Source organism: Excalfactoria chinensis, chromosome 2 (genome assembly GCF_039878825.1).
Source record: "Excalfactoria chinensis isolate bCotChi1 chromosome 2, bCotChi1.hap2, whole genome shotgun sequence".
NCBI lineage: Eukaryota > Metazoa > Chordata > Aves > Galliformes > Phasianidae > Excalfactoria > Excalfactoria chinensis.
In genome coordinates this window covers 134,881,950-134,900,184 of record NC_092826.1, presented here as the reverse complement: position 1 = coordinate 134,900,184, position 18,235 = coordinate 134,881,950, and the positions used below count along the sequence as shown (strand labels likewise).

Below are 18,235 nucleotides of genomic sequence, written 5' to 3'. Positions count from 1 at the left end.
CACATGGAAAAACAACAAATCTGTTTGCGCTGTAAGCTTGCAGGCCTCACTCAGTTCACAACAATTAAGAGAGGAAAATTATCAACTTTCCTATTTCATTGTGCATATATATTTATATATATTAAGAAAAATCATTTGATTTCTCAAATTGTACAAGCCTGTTCTTAAAAAAAAATAAAGTAAAACAACTGAGGCAGTTTGCCAAAGGCTAATGATTCAGTTTTATGTGATAGTTTTCTTTAGCCAGTTAGAGGAACTAATAAGCAGCCACACTGCTAATCTCTAAAATGGCTGTAAAGCCTCAGATCTGACTGTAGCACTTCAGTGGTGACATGTTTTTGTTCCCTGTTGTTTGGAATCAGTATGTTAATGTGAGAGCAGAACAATGACAAGATTGCATGGCACATAATGTTTTACTGTTTTTCATAGCTTGGTATTGTAAGGATGTATAAGCAAAGAACAATATTACAGAGAAGCATTTAAATAGGAGATAATTTCCCAATAATTTGGGAAAATATGAACTATAAAGTTGTCTGTGTGATATCATACATAGCTGACCTTGATGTTCAATCCAGCTGCCCTTATGTGGGGGCCAAAGTCTGACCTTCTGGCTGTGTTACTGCCTTTCATGTAGATGATGTTCAGTAACAACTGGTAGTTTGGGTTGCCTTTATTCATACATTCAATATGGAAAGAAGTCTGATGTTCATTTAACTCAGTGAAGATTGGTTCTTTGTATGATTGCTTATGCTGGACCTTTGGACTTTGGTATGCTCAGATTTATTGATTGTTTCAAGAAATGTAGCCTTATTGCATGTTCCTGGAGGTTTTTGATGGAAGGGTTACATGTGGCACTGAGGGACATGGTTAGTGGGCATGATGAGGATGGGTGGGTGGTTGGACATAATGATCTTTCTGTTCTTTTTCCAACCTTAATGATTCTATGATTCTATGTTTTAATGTAGCCTTTTTTATACTTCTTTTTTCTGCATCCCTTTAAGCACCAACAATACCACTGGGAATCATCAGGGAGCCTGCAGGCATCTACAATACGGGTTGTAATGCTGCTAAATACTGCATTTACTGGTACATATAATGCATTACTTAAGCTCATAAAGAGACATCTGCCAAATCTGCAGATAACAACTCTGAAAAAAATGTTCCCTCTTTCATTGTGTGTCTGAAGGAGCAGTGGGAGCCCAGCTTTTCACTACTGGAATCTGCAGTGCTCCTTCTTTCTCTGCAAGTACTACATTGTGAAAATCTCCTTTTATATATGTGTGTATGTAAATATACTTTTCCAGTGGTAGGTAAGAAGGGGAAGGGTGTCCTTTTCCTATAATAAAATTGACTCACACCTGGCTCTGTGACCAATGCCCATCTAAATTGTTGCAAAAATTATCATAGGAATTACCCGATCCAAATGCCATGGACTAATACTCCATCTGGTCCAGAGCTGTTTCCAGAAGTGATTTACACCAGATGTTTTGAGGGAGTAGTAAGCTATTAAACATGAATACCCTCACCAACTACTAACTTGGTTGCTGGGCAGTTGCTAGGAGGTGTAGTGACAGAGGGAGCCTGCCATCATCTCCGTTCTTCTAGTAACTAGAGCAAAGAAATTCACTTCCCTAGGGAATATCAGTATCTGTTATATCCAGCCCTAGATACGTTCATCACTCCTCCTGAGCTCACATGCACACGTGCATCTAGATGCATGCATAAATACTGTTGTCTTTAGTGCAAAAAACCAAGAAGTGCAGTGCTTGCAGTGCAGTGGGTTTTTGTCAGAGGTGAAATATTGCTCAGGAAACTTGTGGAGACAGAATTAGCTTGAATCAATCTAAGAGTGATGGAAACCTAACCTAGTCATCCCAGGCTCTGTTCATAATCGAAAGAACAATGCCAGCACTTGTTGGTCATGACTCTTGACTGGCACAGATCATGACTCTTCTGATAAGACTTAGATGCCTAGTGTGAGGTGCAGTGACTCTGCCGACTTGCTCTCCATCAACTGCAAAAGGAATCCAGGAAGACTATCTTATTTAAAGACCTCTACAGGGCAGACATCTGCATTTTGCTGAAAGAGTTCCATTTCTGGTGATTAAGCTAATATTTTTCAGTATGAATAGTGAGTTTAAAGCATTAAGATCTGAAATAGTTAAGGCACTTGGGAGTATATTTTTGTCTGCCCGTCTCCTTAGTCTCCCTTATCACCTGGGCAATAATTACACTGAACAGAGTAAAGATGATTATAGGAGTGGGATAAGGAGCTTCTTACTTCAAACTGGCAGCTAAAAGTTATCCATCTTCATAAGGACTAAAATATGTTATATAGATGGCCATGATATGAGTTGATTGCATCACTAATGGCTGATCACACAAAATGCCCTCTGGATTAACATTAACTGATCACCTTGGTGGAGATTTCAGATAAAAGCTCATTGATCAGAGACAGTGACTGTTTTCTTAGTAGGGTTTGTCCTTTAAACGAGGTGGGAGCACCTGTCATTTCCTGCCTTCAGGTCTAGTGTCTTTTCAAGTCACTAGATCTGTTTTTGTCCTAATTGCTTTATATTTCTGCATTTTTCTAATTCATTTCCTGGTTATTTCAAGCACCTCTCATTTTCATTAGGGTAGAAAATAGCTCGTTGTGTATTTTCTTTAAACCTACTTTGCTGATTTTATAAATCTTTGTCTCCCACTGTCAGGGAGTAATTTACTTTATCTGGTTAAGTTACTCTGATGAAAGTAATACCAAGACAAAAGCATTACTGTTCCTAACATTCTATGTCTACACAGGATGTATACAGAGAAGCAGAGAACTGCAAGGCGCACAGTGTTACATCACAGATCAATGTCAGAGAACAACAGAAAGTGGAAAGAAAACACATGCCCACAAAGAGCAGCGCACAATAAACACTACATAGAAATGTACAACAAATACATTCTCAGATCTGAGAATTCATATTACACTGTGGATGGAAAAGTAATTGATTGAGTGTAAAATCAGGTATTGGTTTAATTCCTTTCCTTTGAAGGATGTAGCGACAGTTTTTCTTTGTCACAAGAGTAATGCACAATGCATGGATATGGCCAAAGTATTCATTTGAGTTAATATATATATGCAAATACCAGTGACCATCAAACATACCTTATCTTGTGGATGATCTTCAGTATGTTCTTATTGCTGTAGTGTGGCTTCTTCTTAGTGCTCTTTTTGCTTGCAAAGCACTGATTCTCACCCAGTGATATTAGGTGTTTCCAAGAAGTGGGCTCAGCAGTTGCTTGTGACTCGCAGTGAGGGGCTGGTGGTTAACACTAGTGGTGGGAACTGCTTATCCCCAGCTTGCCAATGCAATTGTTTGCACAGCCATACTATGAGCCAGATCAGTATGCTGGTAAGTAAACTCACCTACCTCTAAAATAACTTGATAAAAAAAGATAGATTTTCTACTCTGTGTCACAGCGTGGCCCCTTGAGGGGCTGTGTTGACTTAACCAAGGAGACGTTGCAGCATGCTTCACATTTGAAGAAGTAACATCAATAGCAGTGTCTACTGTTTTTGTCTGTTAGTACTGTTCAGGTGAAGTGAATGTTCAGCCAGTTACGTGGCTCACACAAGCACCATCCCAGTTGTAGGAGGAGGTATAAGAAGAGTAGGAGACTTAAAACAAAAGCTCAATATGGCTTTTTGATATTAACGTTCTCTGTCTTTTCTCTCTCCCTTTCTTAATCTGGCTGTTTCTTACAAAGTGATGGTCGTGTAGGAAAAATTCTATAGTTTAGTGAAGACAGGAATTTCACTCTTGTTCTAATGAGGTTTATTTTGAGATCAGAGTTTATGGACACGAGGGAGTGATGTGGTAAACAATAGCTGGACTCTGCTCTGACCTCCTCCAGTTCACTCACCCTGCTGGAGATACCTTGAAAATGTCAATGCTTTTACACCTAGGGAAAAGATGTCGGAGTAGAGAGGGTAGTGAATGAACTACTCTAGTTTATTTATGAATTAGGATTAGGTTAAAAATGTGCTGAAATCCACTTTTCAGCAGATTACAATGTGGAAAGACTGTAAAAACCGCTTGAGATAAGACCATAAATTGGTGTAGAAGCATTCTGAAGTAAATACATGTAATTCAGAAGTAAAATTTCTCCTGGCTTCTAACCAAAACAGTGAAGAAAGCCACAAGATAGAGCCATGTTTAGATTGACCTTGGCCTGGGCATGCAGTGTTATTTACGTTCCCTGAGCAAGCCAAGCAAAAGGGGTGTCCTGAGCAATTGCACTCATTGCAGTAGGTAAAGCCAGAAGTTTTTGTCAATCTTTTGAGCATGAAGAAACATAGGGCAGATTCTTGTTCTTGGAGAAAAGAGTTTAACAATTTTAGGTATGACTGCATTTTTCTTTTGTTGTTTTTTTTCTTTGATGTTGCTGGGGTCTAGTATCATACTTTAGCATCAAGTGTTAAGTAGTGCATGAACAAGATAGGGAAGAAGAAAAAAGCACTAAGATACTGACCCAGCTCTTCCTCGGTATCCACGCATAAGCATTGAGCTGTCAGTCTTATTCTCTTTAGAGACACAGCTACATGCAGAAGTCATACAACTATAACCTTAGTTAGTGCATTTGTTCCTTTGCCATCACTTGCCCGTATTTAGCTTAACAGCAGGCATTTGATGCCTTGGTAGTTATGACCATATGACATCAAGGAGAGTTTCTAGGTATTCTCTTAAATCTAGCTAACGATAAACAAACCTAACAGTAAGCTGACAAGATTTCAAACTAGGGAGTTTGAAATATTCATAACTATCTTTTCAATGGCAGGCAGATTAACTGTATTGCCAAAATATCTGAGAGGCAGGTCTGAAAACTTGGAAGTTTGGAATAGCATTAGATAATTCAGAACCTGATTCATAAGGGGAGAAATGAAGTGCTTACAGGAAGCATAAGGAGATATAGTTTGTTATTTTCCATAAAACTGAGACATGGACTCACTTTTATTCTTCATTAAACAGATCAGATTCTGTTAACAAGAATGCTCCTAATGTAACAACATTAGGACTTTGATATCAATGTGAAAGCAAAATAGTCACAGATACCTAGGAGAAGCTTTCAGAGATAACAAGCAGTACTGAGCTGCTCTTATGTCTACCAATCTTGGTATGCACATTTGAAGTGAAGCTGTATGTTTGGTGAAGCATCTCATGGCTGCTAGAAAGCATGGGTCAGATCCTGAATTTACTGGTAAATGCATGTCTCCTAATGATTTTGCTATATATTATAAGTAATGAAATACTACTCAAGTAAAAGCTTGCTGCTTCAGACCTGCAGGATTTCTGTGTAGATTTTTTTCTTGATGAGAAAGAGGCCAGGTTTGATAGAGGCTGCACCAGTACTGGCCAGCAGTATCAAATGTGCCCTTATACGCAGTGTAATTTGATTGAGAGTACACCACACAGTATTTTGTGAGGGGGAGATAAAGTTTCTGCAATGCTGCAATGTGAAGGTAAAGATCTAAACACCAAGTATCTAGGCAAGCACAGTGTGACATGGAAAGTGACAGAATGCACATGATGAGGATATACTGGTAACCCTTTCTTTGTGTGCTTTGAGCAACAGTGTGTACCGAGTATTTGAAGCAAAACCATTTTAGAATATTTGCTGTATGACTTCTTTCTGCACACCCAAGTTGGTGCATTACCTGCCTTTTGATTCGAGGTGACACTTATGAAGAGGGTCCCTTTGCGGAGATGTCTCAATGCAATGAGTCAATGCAGAGGTCAACTATGAAGTTGCAACAGCCAAGAAACGTTACTTTCTCAAGGACTTGATACGTATATTTCTATTTTATATCTTAATAGTGAGACACGTTTCACAGCTTGTTTACTTTTTCTTTTCCTGAAATTATGAAATTATAGTAGGGAATGTAAAACCGGTGGTATGAATAATAAAACCAAGTGGCTCCTTTCCTTCAGCAGCCTTGTAAGCATGAGCTGTGATCAATTTTTTCCATGGTTGGGATCTGTCACGGATTCTCTCCCATCTTCTTTTCCCTTAGAAGAATTAGTAAAATCCCTGGTATCATCCATTGATTTCCAAAATCAAAATCTGGCATATTTGAGTCTGCTAACTTGCATAATTTTATTTTCTAAGGGAGAAAGAGTTAAAAACTTTTTGGGTAGAATGGCTGATGTGCACATTCACATAACTATATGAGCATTATATGGTTAGGAAACGACAAAAATGAATTAGAAAACGCCACATGATCTGTTTCTCAGCACCATTACATTGGAGCATATTGCTGACAGCTTTGTAATATCCTGTGATTGCAGACAGTTTTGTAATATCATATAATTTCCATATATTTTAAATAGCTTTCTTCTTTTTTTTTTTTTTTTCTTAAGATTAAAACAATCCTTTTTGTAAAGACTCATCATGACAGTGCTTTAAAGTGCCACGGCTGTCAGCTTACGAGTCTTCTTAAAGTTGGATGGCTGACATAATAGCATCTCTTTTCACTGACCTAAATCAAGTATTGGATGGATCAAGCCTTCTCCCTCTATGATCTCAAAGGAGGGATTTTAGTGTTGTTTTTTTTAATGTCATGCTTGGCTATTGGTTACTTTATGCTGAGCTGTGAACTGTGTGGTTATTGGAAGCAGCATTAAAAGCCAGGGAGTGCCTCTGTTTTCAAGACTATCCATCACTCTACTGTTTTTAGGCACCCGACTGGTTATAGAAATACTTACAGCTACATAGGATACATATTTGATCTACAGACAACAGAGATGAACAAATCCAAATTGTCCAGAGTGAAGAGATTTAAAAAATTATGGAGGGTGAGTGAAAAAATATGCATTAGTCTATTAAACAGATTGCTGTGGGGAAATGTAAATTACAAGCAGCTAATACTGGTGTTTGTGGGCAAGCTGTCCTGCTGCATGCATGTTATTTGGTCAGACTTGTCAGTACAGCTTTGACTGTATTTTTATGGTTTTCTAGATGAGTTCCATCTTTGCTTATTTATTTCTAGAGACGTTAAACATTCAGGTTAATGTGACTTCTGAGAAAAGTTCCGGAGGATTTGAAACAACAACAACACTCGTATATTAAAAACCCTCGGGGAAGCTCAGATTTCCTCAGTAGTATTAAAAAAATGCCATTTGTAGATGGGTGAAAAAAGGTAAAAGAAAATGGTAGGGAAAAAAAAGCCGTTGTCCCCTGAAGCTGTGATTTAACTGAGATAAATTGTGAAGCTGAGCTGTATGGAATGTGCTTAAAGTCCGTGTTCCATTGAAGTCTGGTATGATGGTCAAATGAATAAAAATAATATTAGAAAGGCGTATTTACTTTTTAAACAGCTGCATGTCTTACAGGTTAGAAATAGAGATGAAACAGATCGTTCTTTACCAAACATACAGTTAATGTTGCGCAACAAGTGAAGCGGACATCCCTCTGGTGTCTCACAAGCAGTTCTTTGAAGGCTTTCTTAACAAGTTTGGAGTCAGTTCTTCCCGCTGATAATTAAGCAGCAAACACCTTTCATTTCAACAGGCTTCAACAAATTTCCTTGGATGCTTTCAGAATATGGGACTCTGGTATCAGCTGATGAAGTTGCATTCGTTGTCTTGCATTCAGTAGTTAAAGAGTGGGAGTCATCCACAATGTGAAATTCTGTTGACTTGCTTCCTGGTAGTATCGATTTGAATATTTAAAGGCAGCTTTTATATGAGGTTCCATCAATGATGAGAAGGCGATGATCTCTGTGGTATGCAGCAATTTGTAGTCTGCACGTAGAGTAGTGGAGGTTTTCCGCATTTTAAGGACTACCTTGAAATAGAAGTAATGTCTCTATTTATGGTTTTGTTTATTGACAAACGTTATTGCCTGAGTGAAAATTATATTTTAATCATCATGCAAGTTTCATTTGTGCAACCAGGCAGTTTCCTTAGAAATTAAAACATATCCATTAAGCATAAGGAGGCATTATATCATGTGAAGTGACACGAGATAATTACCACAGGGCATGGTTCTTAAATGAGCTCAGGAAGCTGTTTAGTATTAAGGGGCAAAATGTCCTTCTTGGATAGAAAGGTTTTATTTGCATATAGTCGTGTGTTTTGTTGTGCAGCTGAACGCTTTGTCCTTTACCTCCTATTTGTAACAGCTATTAAACTGCAGGCTATTAAGCATCATTTAATTGACACATTTTCTGCTCCTCTCCCAAAGCACTTTCCCCTATTCCATCAACATGGTACCTGATATTTCAGGGTGATATAGTTCAAAATTAAGTTTCTGCAGAAGCAAACGTTAGTTCTAAATGCTGCTGTTTCTTTTTCCTGCTTCAAGTTATTCTGGGTAGAAATGGGTCAAAATGTGGAAGAGGGCTTTTATGGTTGGGATTAAAATAAAGGCTAGACCTTTTTTTATTGTGCAGCATGTGCATTTATAATAAGCCATAATATATTTATACAGGAGATTATATGTCTATGATATGGTGCACGCTCCCTTCTTCCACTTAACTCTTGGCATTAACTTGCTCAATATTTATGGATATATCAAAATGATGATACACTGTACTTCTCATTAACATCCCTTGCAACAGCTCTCTGTAGTTCTTGCCATCCTTCAGAATACAGTCATAAAATGAAGAGATTAACAGATAATTAAATTAAATCCTTAATTATTTGGGGATGATGAATTCACTCTGTGATTACCAAAAGGTGTAGAGAGCCTTTTTCACAGGCAGTACAAATTGAAACCAGTGGAGCTACGATGATTTATGTCTACTGAAGGATCTGAATCATGCTGTTAATTACCTACTCCCCTTATGAATACATTTTTAAATGTATTTTATGAATTTTATGTATTTTATGAATACATTCTTAAATGTATTCATAAAAAATTGGATGTACGAGGCCTTCAAGATATTTTTTGCAATATTATATGCATTCAAAGATAGCGCTGTTTGAGAAGTATCAGTCAGTCTTCATGCAGCATGGAATGTCCTTCAGCTGGAGTCAGGGAAATGTAGTTGTTTCTCCAGAAATCTTTGATCACCGTGAGAAGCCTCGTTGTTTTCAGTTAATTTTTACCCTGGCCTATGTTTCAAATGGATCTCCAAAGCACTGATATGTATCACTGACTGATAGTTATGAAGGATTCAATAGCTATCCACCCCTGCTGGTGGAGCGGCTGGGAGCAAAACCCTTTTGAACGTACATCCGACTCAGCTAATTAAGGACAGAAAGCCAAATGTATTGGTAAAATGAAGGAAAATGAACGTTAGGGTCAAAACCAGCAGTGACAATAAACAATCCTTCTGTACTCAATTGTGAGCTCATTTACCTAAAATAAATAAATAAAGAATCCCCCTATAGTCATTATGAAAAAGATTACTGATTACAATATGTAATGGGCATGCGGCGTTATCATGAGGATTGAAGGATATCGTATTTAACTTATGCACTGAGGAGTCTTGAGAACCCATTAGAAGTGTTTGTTAATGATAGAGCTGTTTGGCCAATGCTTGTGCCGTATTCCAAGGGATTGCGTGCCAGATTTTGCTAGTTACAAAGTCCTAAAGCAACTGTCAGGATAACATGGAAATTGATATGAAAATATATACTGGCTCCTTCAAAGATGCTGAGCCCCTGATGGAAACCTTGATTTAGGAAATGTTTAGAGCACACGTTTACTTACACCACATTGTGATCCATCTTATCTGTAAGTATTTAAGCTCCATTTCTGTATGGATTTTTGGCCTAATAGATTGTGGTGGTTATAAAAACCTGCTATGCTCTTTCATCTCAAGTGTTTGAAGGGGATGTTTGGAGTAAATACGCCTTTTAAAAATCCCTATAATTTACTCTGAAAAGTACTTACGGTTGTGAGCTGAAGCAATTCTCACTTGTCAGGAGCATCTCCTCAAACTATCACTATTTCCATCAGGAAATGTTACTTCTCTGATTCATAATTTGTGTATTCTGGGCCGAAAATTGGTATGAAAAGCACTGATTCTGAAGAAATTTCTGTCTCATTGCTTCTTAAAAGCATTTCTTCATAAACACTGTTTTAGGCAGTTTGTGTTAGTAACCACAGAGGCAGGAAGATAAAAATGCTGTTTTAAATAGCTTTTAAAATATAGTGTTCGTATCCTTACTGTGTCTTCCCCAGCCCCAAGAGCAGCAGGGCTGACATGCTTTCAGCCAATTAACAGAGTGCCTATCCAGTCTTGTATTCCTGACTTTTAGATAAAAATGCTGTCACCCTTGCTTAAGTGGCCGTGGCCTGCAGTTTCTTTGCTGAGGAACAGGATCTGAATGCAAGTTCCAGCTGATGTGGCCCCATGCATTCCATTTGTTCTCCACAGTGTCCTTATTAGTGTGCAATATGGTCAACTGTAAACTTTTTTTGGTGTTGCTTCCTTGTATCTCCTTCTTGATGCTTCTGGGCTATACTTTGTCAAAATAGACTGTAGGGGATCTGCCTATTGTGTCCTTGAGGACAGGTGCATATAGTAAAAGCTGATGGTACAAGACTTGAGTGGGCAGAGATGGATTTAGGAAGGAAGCACACTACTCAGGGTTTCTTGATGGCTTCTCTATTGCTGCCTATAATAGCTTTTAAAAGACTAACAGGCACCCAAGTCCATCCATTAGCCTCCACCCCCTCCAGGTCCAAGGGTGTATTTCTTCTGCAGAAGGCACGAACTGGGAGAAGAGTGGGAAGGAGGGAAGAGGCTAAATGTCTTCAGTTGACCCTCAGAGTGGGTGGGGAGCAAGCCCATGGGCACCTACTGGAACGCAGCCGGAGAAGCCCTCCTGTGGCTTGAGCAGTGGGGACCTGCCCGATGACGATCTGGTTAGTGCTGGCAGGTAGGAATGGTGGGCTGAGAGGTGCAAGGATGACAGGGACTCGCACAAATTCAAGCTACAGAGGTGGGAATTGAGCAAGAGAAGCTGTTTATTCTTGACACAGGGCAACAGAGGGGTCAGGATTTTTGGGATTGTGGTCTTCCCTTTGCTTTCTTCTGTTCTCCTGTTTTATGGCTTTGTAATTAGTGGAGGAAAGGAAGTGAAAGGAGACATTTGATGCAGCAGCTTCCAACTCTACTGTTTCTGCTGGAACCAATTCCCATCACTGGAAATCCTTCATTCTCAGGTGAGCAACCACTCAGGAGGAGCAACAGTGCTTTATGTAGCTCCTCATCCCTCCATCTGGGGATGGATTTACCTAGGGACAACTGTGTGTCCCTTTAAAGTCACCTACCCTGTGCCTGGGTAGGCCCCTCCAGACTTATGGGTTGTGCCTAGAGCTACTACAGGGATTCACCTGGGAAGTGCTCGGACAGATGAACAAGGAAAACTGTTAGATGTCAAACAACTGCAAGCAAATGTGGGTTGGTCATTTATTGCTTTCTGTTTTATGATGCTGAAAATATCCAATTGTTCTTTTTGGGGAGATCATTGACACTTCTGCTTGGTGTGTGTGTAACGTGTGTTGCTGCTGAGAATGATTGAGGATAACTACAAAGAAAAGTGGATTGATCTAAAATAATAACAGAAAACATTTAAGTATGTTCTCGGGCTTGATAGTACTGCAGGTCTTCCCTGGAAAGACAGATGTTAAGTTCCTTAAGCAGGTTTTAGTTATTTGAGATTTGTCTTCTGTGTTGGAAAAACAATGACACTCTAAATCTTTAGAGGTGTAGATTACAGGTATTGTTGTGTACTGCCCCTTTCCTAATGTTTACAGTGCTACCAATTACACACAACTACTAATACCAGGTGTTTTGATTCCAAATAGGAACTATTTAATTCACTACATACATAAGTGATCTATCATTGCTCATTCCCTAGGGTCAGTATGGGGCTCCCAAGTGTGGTAAAGCTGTTAAATGTAGGGTAGATTATAGACTTCATTCATTCTTCCAAGTCTCATTGACCAGGATTTAAATTGCTAGATTTAATTGTTCAGAGCGAGGTGTGTAAAGCAGTCTGAAAGTGTGTCCTGTTGTATCCTTAGCTTAAAAGGTAGGATGAATGAAATTGTAAGCATTCTTTACAAAGCTGCTTCTGCTTTTATGTTAGGAATTTGCAAGCCAACATGGCTTTGAAAAAAACACAACAGCACCTAAACTATTGAATCTTAACATGGACAGAGCTGGAGTCTAAGGGTGGTCTTCTGGTGGGCTCTGTACTTGCTTCAGTCACTAGTCCTGTGTAAGGTCCCATGAAAGAAGTGCCAGGGAAACGTCCTTAGAGGGAAAGAGCAGCTTGGAATGTTTTGGCTGTCTTAGTAAGTTCAGGTCTTTAGAGTTGTAAGAAGATATAGGAGAGGCTACTTGTTTATTAACTTTGAGTTTTGGCTTGAGTTACAGTCCTACCAGGGATGACATCAGAACCTCTTCTAGCGCAGGGTCAGCATTTTTAAAATAGAATTTTATAGAAGAAATAATGCTCTCAAAATATCACTCTCCACGTACTTGAGCAGCATAAAGCTGAAGTGGAGGAGTCGGCGAGGAAATGAAAATGGGCATTCAAAACTTTTTAAACTGTCTCCGCACTTTCCTACATCACTATCTATCTGTGATTCCCCTTTCATGATAAAACATGCTGTGTACCTGTACTGAAGTCGGTCTTGCTGATGCTGTGCTAATGCCTGTTTGTAGTCACTGTTAGCAGTGACAGCGTGCTGCATATAATTTACGTTATCATTTCCAGTCAGCGTTTTTCTTACAAATTATGAGGTCCAAAGTACCTAGAGTGAAATACTGCTTTGCTTGAAGTTGTTGGCAAAACTCCATTGACTTCAATAAGTCAGGAATTAGATGCTGAGGATCTTCAGGGTGATTGCATGTAATTTATCAAACCATGGGTCTTGGCTACATTGCTTGCAGTTAGGTAGTTTCAAATCTTCTGCTTATTTAAACGAGGTGCAATGTGTTGTGAATTGACTTAAATTCTTTTTGAATTATGAAGAAGAAGAAAGGAGGAAGGACAGCACTAGAATTCACATTTTCTTTTCAGGGACTGTATCAGCAATTGGTAATATTTACCTCTTATAGGCACAGCTCAGTCTCCCTTTCTTCTTTCTGCAAGTACCTATATTGACCATAGCAACATGTGTTTAGTTAGTAGGGACCGAGCTTCTCACCACTAGTAAAACAATGACAGGAAGCCAGTACTTGGCCTTAGATTCATTTAAAAACAAAACAGGATGGCTGTGATAGAATCTTGGGGTTCATTAAGTTGAAGGATCCTTAAGCCACTACTGGAAAACAGGAGCTTGAGGAGCTCAAGAGAGTAAGATCTCAAATCAGATCTTACGTTTTACCTTTCTATCAAAGCAGCAAAAAGGGGGAAAAGGTGAACATTTTTTATCTTCCCAAAAGTAGTTATTGGTGAAAAATTGAAATGTAATTTATGTAGGTTGCTCCAAAAGTAATGCCTCCTACTTATTTCTATGGAAATGACAACAGCTATAAACGAGCACAATAACTCAGTTTGATGGAGTACATTCTCAGCTATTGAACACTATTTTTCAACATAGTCACCACCATTACCTGTGCATTTTTGCCAGAGATGAACATGAGCCTGTGTTTGTGAATTCTGTGCCAGCAGAGGTGACATAATCACTGTCTCCACTGCAGAAATGCACCACCCACCACCTCACTGTGCTCATATTTGCTGTTTGGTCTCCATAAACTTTCAGCAGGTGTTGATGAATGTTAGAGCCACTCAGAGCAGTGTGAAGATCCCAGGGTTCTCATGGGACAGCAGGGCCTAGGATGTGATGTGACTCTTAATGGCTGCAACAACCTCAAAATTCTGAACAAGGAGCAGCTTTTTCCATTTTTCAACCAATGGCATCTCTATCAAGAAACACACAGATAAACATACATACATAGGCACTCCTATTCAACTCCATTACAATTTGCCTTCTCCAGGTGAAAGGCAAGCATTTATTACCCAAAGACTCATACATCTTTCATGTGAGAAATAGTTTATGAAAGCAAGGAAACATGAGCCTGCTTCAGCTTGGCACCTGAGGAACTTCACACTTGGTTAATCTTGCATGTACTCTGTGCTAAACTGAATATCTAACCTGAAAGTTTTATAAGATATACTCATTCTAACTAATGCATATAATTTAATGGCAAATAACAGGTTCAGTGGACGCTTGCCTATAATCATGATTGTGGGTTTTTTTTTATTATTATTTTAAGAACTGTTGAGATTGTACCAGGGACTTCTCTTGACCCTGCATCCTTACAGGGTAAAGGTGACTTCTCCTCCTCTGCCCAGCAACAGCACTGGAGGATGGGAAGGTGAGAGTATCCTTGAAGTGTGGTGCAGAATATTTGTTTGGTGGATAATTGCTGCATTTAGAGAGGGTACAGAATTAATGGTACGGTGTCCTTGTGGCAAAAAATAAAATAAAAGTACACATATTAGAGAAATAATGCAAATAGCTCAGAATGCATCTGCAAATGCAGAAGTTTGTGTAATTACACAAATTTGGTCAGTAAAAGCCATAAAAATAGTAATTTCTGGTGACGGCAAACAAAATTGGCAACTCTTTCAGTACTTAAGGAATTTGTTTATGAGAGCTCTGGATCTTACTGAACTCTGAGGACTTTCTCCTTTTGCTCTTAACTGTTTTGCTAATTATTCTGGGGCAAAACAATTTTTAGCTTTCACTTACGAGTTTATATCTTCAGGGAGGATGATCACCTATTGCCCACCGCTGCTATGATGAAAATCAAAGTGGTCTCCAGACTAGGCTGAGGCCATCATATGATGGAAGACCTGTCAGGAGGATGGTTACTTCCATCCTCTCCAGTGCATTTTGGACAGTTATACCACAGGTCGATAAACAGAGAAAAATTATGTTTTCATCTCACTAGCAGAGCTACTCCTGGATCCATTCTGTCCTTGCCCCAGACACGCCATTGTCCTATTTATGGCAATTCTTCTCCTGTTACGATTTCCTTTTATTACTATTGGCTTCTAAATAAATCATGTGTGAGGCAAGAGGGAAAAACATTTTAGTGTGTTGACTCTGTTCTGCTCTAATACCTACAAGGAAGAAGAGAGTCTCTTGTACTCTTCTGAAGTCAGTATAAATTTTTGCGTTCTCGATCACTGATAAAAGGAAATGCCCTTCCTATTTTCTGCCCAGAGGAAAGGACAACAACTGGAGGTGAGTGATGCCAGCAGGCACCCCTTGTGTGGGTAGAAAGCCTAAGAGGGCATTTTGGTACGAGGGAGGTGAATGAAGAATATGTAGTGTACATCTGGGGACTTAATTCAGTCAGCCTCAGAGACTGAAGGGTGGAGAAGGGGAGAAAAACGTTTGTTCTTGATATGTTGACAGTCTCATCTGTCTGGGAAGGCTATTTTTGCTATCTAAATTTCTCTACCATGCAAAGCATCCATTTGTTCTGAATGTCTCTATTGAGTTAACGTGTGGGAATAGCTGAGCTAAAATAAGAATAGTAAAACTTCAACCCATAGATACCAGTTCTCAAGGAATAAAGAGAGTCAGTGACTCAGGAAGGTACACGGATTTATCCCAAGGTGGTATTCACATCTTGTCTTTGGCCTTATCCAGAGCTGATCCCTCATGAGTGAAGCAGCTGTAGACTTGGTTGTCCCTTTGGGAATATGGCCAGACTCCTACCTGGAACGTCAACACTATGGTAGCATTTATGATGACCTGATATGAAGCTGGGATTTGAGCTATACAAAATGTAATGTGTATTTCTGGCAAGTCCTTCTCTTATGCTGTTTTTGCTTCCCCATAATGCTTAGAGAAAGCTGTTGCTGGACTGCAGGAGTGAAAAAGGTTTATGGCTGTTTCCTGCGTTTCACTGCATTTATTGCCTCTGTGGAACTTTTTCTGAAAACAAGGAATCTTTCAAATAATAACTTGATTGACAATGAGTAGATGGTTTCTTTCTCCCTCAAAAGTATCTGTAGTTTCAAGCTATGTATAGCTAGTGGTTAGGGAGAAAGGTCCTTCTCTTACTGAAGAGCAGTCCCTCTCGGGGCTACAAGGAGGCTGTTGGGTGGCTGTGACTAAGAGCTATGCTAGGGTGGAATGAAGTTCTTTGGCACTTTGTTTTTTGCAGGGGTATTACAAAGAGATATGACACAGAGATATCAATGCTTGGCTTCATTCGTGTTCCCTGTCAGCTCTGCCAGAATCAGTTGTTTGCTCAGAGAATTCAGTAGTTACGCTATATATTATTTATTATAAAGTCAGCTTATTTTTAAAGCACAGAAGTAATAAAGTGAAGCTGAGATGGTTTCTGAAAGACATGTTGGATGTCTCCCCTCAAATCACAGGATTTGTGATGTGTCATAAATTCTTTATGGATTCTTCTTCAACAACTTTAGTTCATATTTTAGAGGTACAGATTTTGTGGATTTATAACTAATTGGTTTAGTCATTTTGCTATTTCACAAGCTGATGTGCAAAAACATTAGGTACTATGTATGACAAAGGTCTTTGCATTCCGAAGGCTTTACGGTTGCCTCAGAATGTGTGTTTTTGGTTTATAGGTATATCTGTTTTCACCATTTCAGATTATGGGCATGATTTTGCAGCAGAGCTGCACATAAAGCATCCATTAAGCACATCTGTGGTTCCCTGTAGGTTCAGAACCTACGTAGTCTGCTTTATAATCTTGTGTATGGCACTACTGTGGGCGATGACCTAAGTTAGATCTCAGTATCTGGGTACCAGGTACAACGTAGACAGAAGCTGTGCCTGTGTGGACCACCACCCAAAGAGAAGTCATCACTATCCTTTTGGCATGGTCAGCCCTTTGATTCAAGATCACTCAGACCAGCTTTCAGCTTCTATGGCAAACCTTTGTAGGATCACTGAATGGCTTAGATTGGAAGGGATCTTAAAGAACACTGGGATCCTGCCTCCCTGCTGTGGGCAAGGTTGCCAACTACCAGGTCAGGCTGCCCAGGGCCGGATCAGACCAGGCCTTGAATGCCTCCAGGGATGGGGTATCCACAACCTCTCTGAGCAAACATGTTCCATTGCCTCATGCCTGCATATAAACCTTTCTGCTTAGGTAGGTGGTGGAGAGATGTCCAAAAGCTGCCTTGGCATGGGCCTCGGTACTCAGCTCTGAGTGGTCCTGGTGGGGCAGGGTGGGAGCAGATGGACCCAGAGATGTCTTCTGACCTCAGATATTCTTTAATTCTATGGTTCTGTGATTTTGTAATCTGGTATTTTGTTTCTCCTTATAAACAGTCTAAAAGCACCGATCTGTTCTGATCTCTAGCTTCGGAACTGTATTTGAGTAGCCAGAGGCAGGTCCTGGGGGTTTTGCTGAGAGGGAAATGCTGTGGACTTCATTATTAAAAGCTCTCAAGCTCTTCCTTTCATCACTGGGACTGTGGGGCTCTGAATCTGCTCCTGCTTCCCTGTCACTGACCACTCAGAGGAATACCATTCACTGCTGGCTCCTCACCATGACTGCTGCAGGGCTAGCTGCAGCCCATGAAAGATGTACTTGTATTGGTGAGGCCACACCTCAAGTACTGTGTTGGATGTTGGACCCCTTATTGCAAGTTATTAAGGCTCTGGAGCATGTCCAGAGAAGGGCAGCTCTGATGGGAAGAAGCAGAGGGGAAACTGGGGTTGTTCAGTCCGGAGAAGAGGCTGAGAGGGAGATTTCATCACTCTCTACAACTCTCTGAAAGGAGGCTATGAAAAGGTCAAGATTGGGCTGTGCTCCCAGGTAACAGCGATAGGATGAGAGGTAACGGCCTGAAGTTATGCCCAGGGAGATTTGGGTTGGATATTAGGAAAAGTCTCTTCTCTGGAAGATGCAGGTGATGCAGTGGCACAGGCTGCACAGGGAGGCGATGGAGTCACCCATCCCTGGAGGTGTTCCAGAGGCATGGAGATGGATGTGGTCAGTGGGTAATACTGGGGATGGGTTGGTGGTTGGACTAGATGATCTTAGAGGTCTTTTCCAAACTTAATGATTCGGTGATACTCTCTGCAGTGTTCAGACTGCACCCATGCTCCTTCCTCAGCTTTTCTGCACCTCATTTCTTATCAACCCCTGCATGCCAGCGCAAGGTGAAAATGACTCTGCCTTCCTGCTCTGTGATAAAATGTTTCTAAGAGTATTTTGAAGAGATCTCCTTACCCTTTCCTCTATCTGTATCAAATTCAGAAATCATATTTGCCTTGC

The 18,235-nt window shown here is 40.0% G+C and overlaps 1 protein-coding gene across 4 annotated transcripts in view; it reads left to right on the top strand.

Annotated features, from left to right (window-relative positions):
- DPP6 (dipeptidyl peptidase like 6) overlaps positions 1–18,235 on the top strand; it is a 447,472-nt gene that overhangs the window by 175,403 nt on the left and 253,834 nt on the right. The window contains exon 1 of one of the 4 annotated variants that reach the window (XM_072328925.1): positions 6,701–6,842. The exons of the other annotated variants lie outside the window; for them this stretch is intronic. Within the exon in view, the coding sequence (XP_072185026.1) occupies positions 6,792–6,842 (51 nt within the window). The 5' untranslated portion in view covers positions 6,701–6,791. Of the gene's footprint in view, positions 1–6,700; positions 6,843–18,235 lie in introns of those variants that run through there. 4 annotated transcript variants of the gene reach the window in all.